Here is a 9,875-nt window from a genome sequence, read left to right on the forward strand (position 1 = left end):
CCGGTAGAGAAACCTCTGAAGCGTTATATGCAGGTCCGGGGGCTATTTTTTAAATATCACTAATGTTGGGGATATTCGGCTATAACAAGCCCCTTGCGGCGCCATTCCTATCAATCTCCCTCTATTCTCTATGATTCAACATGAGGGTCCTTTTCCTTTTGTGCTAATTAATACTCTCTCCGTTTCACAAAAAAAAGTATACCTATTTCCTTTAGTCAATTTAAAATAATATGAGCCTTTTTCTAAATTTAGGAAACAATTCAACATTAAAAATTTCTTTTTATCCTTAATGAGATGATTTAAAGCCACACAAATATTTATTAATTTTTTTAGACCACAAGTTACAAAAGTCTTATATTTTTTCTTAAACTTCATGCCTAGTCAATACTCCCAGTAAAATACTAATTTTAATAGTTTATTAGCTAATAGTTTTTAGGAATAATTTTAGAGACCTCCCTTCATGTTTGACTTTATTACACTAATATCCCTTGTGGTTTAAATATTACGCTTACCTCTCTTATTTCATATTTGATGTAACAAAACTATTATTTGGACAAGTTTACCCTTATTTTGTTATTTATATTTCTTCCTATTTTATGTAAGAAAACTAACTTGTTCTATTTAATTTTTATTTTGATTCATACATTTAATGTGTCCATGCAACAAAACTTCTATAAAGTACCTTCCTTCTTTGATGTTTTGTGCAAAGAATCTATAACTTAATTTACAAATGGAAATTTTGGTTATTTTTACTTGGAGTTGCTCTTTTATGTAATAAAAGTATATTCCTATTTTATTGGATACAAATCAATCCTACGACTTCCATAATTGGTTTAACTCTTTCTTTTGTTTTGTTTTTTTACATTCGTTGAACTTACTCAAGTAATTTTTCCCCATTATATGAAGATTTTTCCTTCGAGGGAAGCCATGTTTTAATTGTTAAACAATTTGCGACCATATTCATTTTCGGTAGCATGGAAGACCGGTAAATACATCTGGAGTTATATTGTATTTTACCAGTTATTGTTCATTGATATCATTTAAAAAAGCATCCATCGGCAAGCGGTAATTATAAAAAACCAAAAGAAAGTTCCGTCATACAAAATAGAAGAAAATAAAATTAACACCTTAGTGGCAACTTGTCTAGTTTTTAGTCAATTAATTAATAGTTTTGTCGCACCAAATATGAAAGAATGGAACTATACCAAAAAGAAAGTTAGCGACTTAGAGTTATGAAGCCAAATTTGGAAGAAGTCTCTTAATTCCTTTTTTATATTTATGATGCATAGAACTTGAACCCCTTTCTTTATACTCTTAACTATGTACGCCCTTATCTTGAGCAATTTTTTAATGTTATTTTCAATACCATAGGACAAAGAAAAAAAAGTTACTTAAGATGTACTTACTCCGTATTAGTAGGTTCTTGATTTTACTTCAACGTGGGCATAGAGTAAATAAGAAAAAAAGAGGAGCATGGGAAAGGAAGCAACTAGGAGGAATGAAAATATTGGTGAAGCCAATAGGTTAAAGAGAAAATTGCTGCGAAAAATAAGGGTGACTAATAATTATAGACATTGTAAATTGCTACTATCATTTTATTCAAAAACATTATTCCATTTAGAGAATTCTGAAAAATCAATAACTTCTAACCCAACTCTTCCAACCTCCTCCTCCTCCTCAAAATGGCGTTCCCTATTGTCGCCACAGGCTGTTGATTGCAGAAACCGTTCCGGGGCCCACAATAAAATTTGCTTCTCGCTTCCTGACGGTGTTCACCCTGTTCTGGTAATTTGAAAATTTGTTTTTTGCTTCATTTTGTGTTTAATTGGTCAATCATTTTATTTATTCGAATTTAATTGTGCCAATAAATTTATTTAATGGATTGTATTGATGATATTAATTCCACCAGATAAATCGTTTTCTTCATTTTGCATACATTTATTTGTATGAATTTCTTGGGTTGAAGGCATTTTTGTTTTTCCATATTCTTAAATACTTCCATTATGATTATTCATAAAAAGAAACGTACCACAAAGAAGACATGAAATGATCTCTTATAGGAGTAATTTTTAATTCTTCTACTACTATAATATATTTGATTCTTGATTTAGGGTGGAATTATTTTTCTTCCGCTATTCAAAATCCAACAATTTTACTTATAATACCAATACTTGTCTCCCTTTTAAGTCAGTGAGAAAGCATCTTAAGGAAATTCCTGTCTTTTCCCATATTGTGACAACTGAGATACAAGAGAGTAAAGCATAATCTTTTTATATATAGATTAACTTTATCTTCAACTTATTTTCTCAGTTCCTCCTTTTTGAATCGAAAGAGCAACACAAAGGTGTTTTTCAAATAAAAAACATTAAAGAAAGAAAAGCAATTAGCTTTATGCCACCGGCAGTCGATCAGCTTTTATATGTGGTCTTGTTACAATCGATGATTGCTTGCTGTAAATGCTAGTTTATATATATTCATATCCTTGAATATATATTACAATATAAAAAATTAGATGGCTTTATTTGCCAAAATGATTGCATTAGCTGCCGATCATGTGATGGAAATAGGCTTTTCCTCCTTGGCATATTATGACTAATTATATGCTATTAACATGTCACATGGATTCACGCATTAAAATAATACTCCTCCGTCTGTATTTGCTTTGGTACTCTTATTGTTTATGACATTCATATGGTTTTCTTTTACTATGATCTTTTAAAATATTCTACAAATACTTGTAAAATCTACGATTTATAATGTTTGTTTTATAGATTCTGAATAGTAATTTGATTAAAATAACTAAAAAAATGATGTAGGAATTCATATAGTATATACTCCCTCCGTTTCAAATTAAATGAGGTAGTTTGACTCGGCACGGAGTTTAAGGAAAAAAAGAAAGACTTTTGAAATTTGTGGTCTTAAAAGCTTAAGGGGTAAAGCTTTGTGGGGCCATGACTTTTGTGTGGTTATAAAAGCTTGTCATTAAGGGTAAAATGAGGAGTTTAAAGTTGAATTATTTCCAAATTTAGAAATGTGTCATTTATTTTGGAACAGACTAAAAAGGAAAGTACCTCATTTAATATGAAACAGAGGGAGTAATTAAATGCATTGTCACTGAATTCCTCGTTCTTTTTTTAAATGAAAGGAATATTAAGGAAATCAGAGTCGAAGAACAATGTCTAGACACAATACACTCTCCATATCGAATTAGGGAATCTAACTTTTAATAATATTGAGTTGAGACGGGCTTAATTGGAGTGACATGGAAGATGAAAATATATATAACCGAGTCCAATAATATGCTTTAAATTGAAGCATTGTTATTGTTTTTTTATTATTATTATTATTATTTAACATTATTTATCTGTCCAACCCTTTTTGTTTTCAAAGTTTAATCGACGCATGAAAGGGAATCAGCCTGTTGCATGCATTCATAAGTGGTGATAATTAACCTAAGCTTTTGTAGCTAACTTTTCCGTGTCAGAATCCTTGTCCTTGATTGCCAAGAAAATTGAAAATGTATGCATGTTTTTTCCTTTATAAAATGCAGCTAAAACCAAGATCCGATGAGTCAAATTTTCCAAGAGCCTAAGGGCTTAAAACCAATCCCAGCTGGATTTTCTTCTCATCATCAATCTTGCCGTGGTAAGCAAAGGAAAATGGATGAGCAAGGAGGAAACAAAGTGACTGGAATTAAGCAGATTGTAAGACTGAAAGAATTTCTAAGCAAATGGCAAAATGCCACACTTGGCCCCAAGGGAAACAATAATAATCTTGGATCATCGTCGAATCGCGGTAGCAATTCCCCAGGAGGAATATCACCTTCGATTAGTATGAGGCTAAGGAACTACAATATATATTGTGATTCGGATGAGGAGAGTTGTCAAAGTCCAGAGCCACCACATGGTGTCCCTAGAGGCTATTTGGCTGTTTATGTTGGACCAGAGCTTCGGAGGTTTATAATTCCCACAAGCTATCTTAGTGATCCATTGTTCAAATTGTTGCTTGAAAAAGTTGAGGAAGAGTTTGGGTTTGATCATACTGGTGGACTCACTATACCTTGTGAGATTGAGACTTTCAAATTCCTCATGCAGTGCATGGAGAATCATCAGAGAGATCAAGCTGCTGATCATTAAGACGTGGATTCTGGTTAGCTATTCTTTTTATTCTCATCTTTTCTTTTATTTACATTTCTCAATATTCTTCTAAGATAGTCTTAAGTCATTCATACCTCATGGGCTAAATTTTGGAGTTGAGGTAGACCTAATGTCCATTTTCATCATATGAGCCTGACTCATTGCTATTGTTGGTTTTCCCAAATTGTACATTCAAGCTCTAGATAGGGGCCGACTTCTGACTTCATTCGACAGAAAATTATCCTGCTGCTCTTGTCCTTCTATATAGCGCGGGTAGCTTGCTTCCAAGCCACTGGCAGGAACCAGATAAGGAACAAGAGAGAGAAGCAGCTCAATTTAAAAGTTGAACACTCTTATCGAAACTTCAGTTTCACAAGTAGCTCTAGATCATATACGCATGTGGGTGGAGTGGGAGTTAGCAATGATTATTTTTGAGCTAATTTTTTGATTAAGTCCACGTCCATTTTCTTTACAAATTATGACTTAGATATGTATCTAGTTTCATATGTTGCCATTCATTTACTTTAGTGCCTCTACTTTTCCTCCATTTTAACATGGAAACCTTGATGGTTTTGATGCAGCTGGATCTTCGCCAGTTGAGGAGTGAGTAACTACCATGGTCGTAGTGATGATTAAATGTTTAGAGCTGAATAAATTTCTTTTTCTTATTTTTCTTCTTCTGGTTAAAATATTAGAAGGTCTCATTGTACTTGTATACAGTTTATTCATTTCTATTCTAAACTTGTCCCTCTGAGCGTTCAAAGCTGATTCTGAAGAAGGAAAAGAAAGAAGGAGGGCCTAGGTAGTTATCTTCAGAAGGTTCATTGACAAAAAAGAGAAAGCAGAAACCTTTGACTCTTTCTAGGTATTACCTACCAGAATTTATGAAGATCAAACTTGGCAAAATACTGTACATGTATTCCAAGGATTGCCAATTTGTATAATTGGAATAACCCTGTTATATTGTAAATTATTTGATCTTTGAGTTTGTACAATATTCATCTTATCAAATTTACAATATTGCATTGTATTTCGAGGCCCTTATAGTACTGGAGTAATATTTAATTAAGAAGGCTAATGCTCTAGAATCATAACAAGAACCTTTTTTGGTATTCAAACTAATTGACAGTATAGCAGTAAATATCAGTTTTTGCACTTCATTTTTCTGAGGCAATTTGTCACAAAGTTGTAGAAAGGTTTAATTATCAAACAATAGGTACAGAGAGTTCTATTAAATATGAAAGATCAATTCGGCAGTGTGCTAGGATAAATATAGTAATCTTAGTCTTAGTTCATAAGTAACATGCACGTGTTTCCAAGCTCACAGGCACAATATCTGTGTAAAAGAATTGACAGACTTTTCAACTAAAACTGCTGAAGTACAATGCTTATTAATGCGTTTGCTAAGGGATTCACTTGGATCATTTGATGTAAGTAGGGGTGTACAAAGCAAACCGTAAAACCGCACCAACCCGATAATCCGAGTCAAACCGAGAAAAAAAATCCGATTATGATTTGATTTGATTTGATTTGTGTGTACGGTAAAACCGGGGGGCCCGATTTCCCCGTCATTGGGTTGCCCCGATAACGTGCTTCTCGAGGTTCGAAACCGAGGTCGAGACTCACCTTCGAAGGGCTGTCGGGTCTCGACCTCGGGGGAGTACGTACCAACGGCTATGTAGAGGGGAGTTCCCAAGGCACACGGCTAAGTCTGACAAAGCCTAGCCGGCCTACTCTGAACCCGAATCAGGGTGTCACATCTAGCTGTCCCGTCTCCATATCTTTACAATTAATGTATGTCGTACCATATAAGGTTTTCCCTTCTATATAAAGGGGATTCTTACTATTTTGTAAACAACTGATGTTGCTCCAACTATTCTACACGAAATATATAAGAACTCTCTCTCTCTTTTCTCTCTGACATACTCTCTCGATATTGTTGCTCTTATTTACTATCTTCATACTTGTTCTTTATTTATTGTTTATCATTGGCCATAAAGAGCCTCCTTTAATTATATCACGACTGTTAGCCTTTCCCCGACTGCCCCTAATAGCTCGAGCCCGAGCCCGGAAATCGACCTCGAGGCCCCAAACCGACAAGCTCGAGGCCCTGAATAGCTAACTCATCGGTTCGATTATAACTCTATTTTAGCTCGCATTTCGTCCTTAAACTTCATACACATAGCATCAACTGCTTAACAACTAGAATAAAAATAGATCACGTATTTTTAGAGTCCCATCAACAAATTTAATTGTTATTACCATTTTCACGGTAAACAGTTTGGCGCCCACCGTGCGGCTAAAAATAATAGTGATTATTTTCTTGCTGGTTTCGTTGCAAAACGCAAGTTATCTTTCACACTTTTTCTTGTCCAAGATCTTCAATTTCAGGTCATAATGCCTGGCTCGGTAAGAAGGGCGGAAAATGACAACCTCAAAAACCACAAAGAGAAGGACATGGCTATTCCGGATTTCGGTACACCACCGCAAAACTCAACCCGGGCGGAAGAAGAGATTCTCCGACACGACGTCCATATGATTATTGGAGGGACCGACATCCCCAAGGGCCCATATTCAAGCGGACAAGAACGTCCACCAAAGAAGAAGGGCCGACCCGAAACCGCATGTCTGAAGACACCCTCGCGTTTAGCGAGGAGGATCTCGAGGCCATGACGGAACCGCACGACGACGCATTGGTGATCTCGTTTCTTTTGAACAACACTAGGATAAAACGTGTGCTTGTGGATCCAGGCAGTTCGGCCAACATAATCAGATCAGAGGTAGTAGGACAACTGGGGATGCTCGATCGAGTCACTCCCATCTCTCGAGTCCTCCACGGCTTCAACATGACCGACGAAGTAACGAAAGGAGAGATCACCCTCTCGATCGACACGTTAGGTGCAGTTCAAAACACCGAGTTCCAAGTCATCGATGGCGACATGAGGTACAATGCATTGCTCGGCAGGCCTTGGATACACAACATGAGGGCAGTACCGTCAACCCTACACCGGGTGATAAAATTTCCCACAAAGGACGGCATAACGACCATATATAGAGAACAGCGGGCGGCGAAAGAAATGTTCGCGGTTTACCACGAGGTGCCGATCCCCACGCACCCGATTTCGGACGAGCCTAGGAACACGCAGGCTCCCGAGGATGACGAAGAGGATTTCTCCACCCCTCGAACCTTCGTTGACCCCGAAGAATCGGACGCAACTAAGTCGACAGTCGAAGAACTGGAGCAGGCCGTTTTGATCGAACACCTCCCGGACCGTAAGGTATACCAGGGAACGGGGCTAACCCCCGTTCCACGCGCTACCCAAGGAAGTCTCAACAAGTATTTGGCACTTCCTCTACATCAACCACCGAATACTGGAAGACCCCCCCGGGGTCCCAATATTAAAATGATGTATCGGGCTAAACAGTCGAACGAACCGTGACTATATTGTCGGTCCCACGACAACAAGACGACATGTACTTGTGCCAAGTAATCAAAGAATATCTTTTGCCAAAGCATCTCATACCCCAAAGGAAACTCAGCAGTTTCGCCAAAACGATTCCTTCATAAAAAACGCCCCGAATACTTGGAGACTGGAGTCAATAATTCGGCGCCCGCATAACCTCAGGGTCGGAATTCCAAACTCGTATGCCGTCAACGAGGCAGCACGAAAATAATGAAATATCTCCAAATAAGAAAAAACGTCCCAAATACTCGGAGACTGGCGTCAAAAGCTCAGATAACGCATGACCTCAGGGTCGGAATCTCCGAAATCGTAATCCCTCAATAAGGCAATTCCAAGCTCACAAGTAACGGCTCTCGAGCCAAAACAAACTCGATGACTCGGAGACTGTCGCCAATCGCCATTTAGTAAAAAACCCAAGGCCATAAGACCCCGAGTGGGCACACTCGGTCTCGTAAGACCTACATAAGGCAACAACAAAAGCTGTAAGACCTCAAGCAAGGCATGAATCATACTTGTACCAAGTATCAACAAACTGTAAGACCTCAAGCAAGGCATGAATCATACTTGTACCAAGTATCAACAAACTGTAAGACCTCAAGCAAGGCATGAATCATACATGTACCAAGTATCAATAAATTGTAAGACCTCAATGGCATGAAAATTTTGTAAGACCTTACTACAGGCATAAAAATCGATCACGAAGTTTAGGCTATATATCGCATTTGTAAGATTCCTAAAAGGGCATACCCTCGATATAGACGCCTAAACTACTACACTCGGGACCAAAAAATGGCTCCGGCCAAACACGAATGACTACGGTCATACGGTTGTACCAGCCAAACTAACGTGACTCGGGGACGCCCGACCGTCGCTACAAAATCATAGGCCATTACTTCGAATCTACTTCGAAAAGAACCGGTTAAACAGGCTACCCTCGACAGGAAAAAGAGCTTCGACCATGTCAGCTCAAAATCACAAGGCTTCGAGCTACTCAACCTACGAGCCGAACCTCTCGAGGTGCTCGAACATCGCCGCAAATGACTTGAAATCGAGGTTCTTCCCGAACCGACGACGGGTCAGGAAAAATCATTTCAAAAGTCCTTAACGAGAGGAAAATAAAGCCTACATAAAAGGTCGCTTCGACCCAAAGCGTAAGAGCCATTTTCGCCAGCTTACATAAAAGGCCGCATCGGCCCAAAGCGTAAGAGCCATTGTCGCCAGCTTGCATAAAAGGTTGCTTCGACCCAAAGCATAAGAGCCATTGTCGCCAGCTTGCATAAAAGGCCGCATCGGCCCAAAGCGTACGAGCCATTGTCGCCAGCTTGCATAAAGGGTCGCTTCGACCCAACACGTAAGAGCCATTATTTCCAGCTTACATAAAAGGCCGCATCGGCCCAAAGCGTAAGAGTCGCCAGCTTACATAAAAGATCGCCTCGATCAAGGGCGTAAGAGCCATTATCGCCAGCCCATGCAAACACGAAAGCTTGAGGGTCAAATGAGCTCGAGTCAAAACCCGACTCGGAGACTAAACCCAAAATAGTTGAGCAAAAGCATAAGGGCTCTAACGCCAGCTTATACTAAAGGTCGCATTGACCGAGCGCGTAAGGACCCCTAGGCCTGCCTAATGAGCCCCAGGGCCGTATCACGAATCTAAGGATTCTTGCCAACTTTGAAGCCGGATCACCCGACCGAATTCAAGACAGAAAGGGGAGTAGAAGAAGCAAAGCCCCAAAGCTTCCTGTTATACATATGCAAGTATGAAAATACTATATACAAAGAGGGAAATGGACAGAATCCTGATCCATCGTCGGGCCTACGTTCTCGACGGCTCCGCCAAGGGTTGCACCCCGGTAACTACAAGTCCTCCAGCGGCCCCTTCTCAACGGCATCTTCCCTTTCTGGGGGTCCACCTTCATTTTTAGCACCACCTGAGCCGCCGCCCAGCACACCTCCAAAGGTCTACTTTCGAGATTCCAACCAAGTACGATCCACATCTTGAGTTAATTTCGGTCTAGCCTCCTCAGACGCCCCCTCAACGCGAGCACTTGCGACAATAGCTTCCTCCCCATGCAAGGATACAAACGCCTCGACCTCGGCTTTGATCCTAGATAGTACAGCTACCAGCTCGGAATGGAGACATCTATACATGTCACTGTCCTCCTTCGCATTCTGGAGCTGACGCCCGACTGAGGTCACTTTCCCCTGGAGGGTGTCGCTCTCGGAAGTTATCTCCCCTACGTACCGTCTAAGCTCGGAAATTTTGGCATCTCTGGCT

General features: G+C 39.4%; 1 protein-coding gene across 1 annotated transcript; it reads left to right on the plus strand.

The window, feature by feature from the left end:
- LOC109225564 lies at window positions 1,597-5,166 on the plus strand. Its single transcript, XM_019390273.1, has 3 exons — window positions 1,597-1,785; window positions 3,551-4,149; window positions 4,718-5,166. Exon 2 carries the CDS (start codon window positions 3,567-3,569, stop codon window positions 4,134-4,136), a length of 570 nt encoding a protein of 189 aa, XP_019245818.1. The 5' UTR covers window positions 1,597-1,785; window positions 3,551-3,566; the 3' UTR covers window positions 4,137-4,149; window positions 4,718-5,166.

Source organism: Nicotiana attenuata, chromosome 5, assembly GCF_001879085.1.
Source record: "Nicotiana attenuata strain UT chromosome 5, NIATTr2, whole genome shotgun sequence".
NCBI classification, from domain to species: domain Eukaryota; kingdom Viridiplantae; phylum Streptophyta; class Magnoliopsida; order Solanales; family Solanaceae; genus Nicotiana; species Nicotiana attenuata.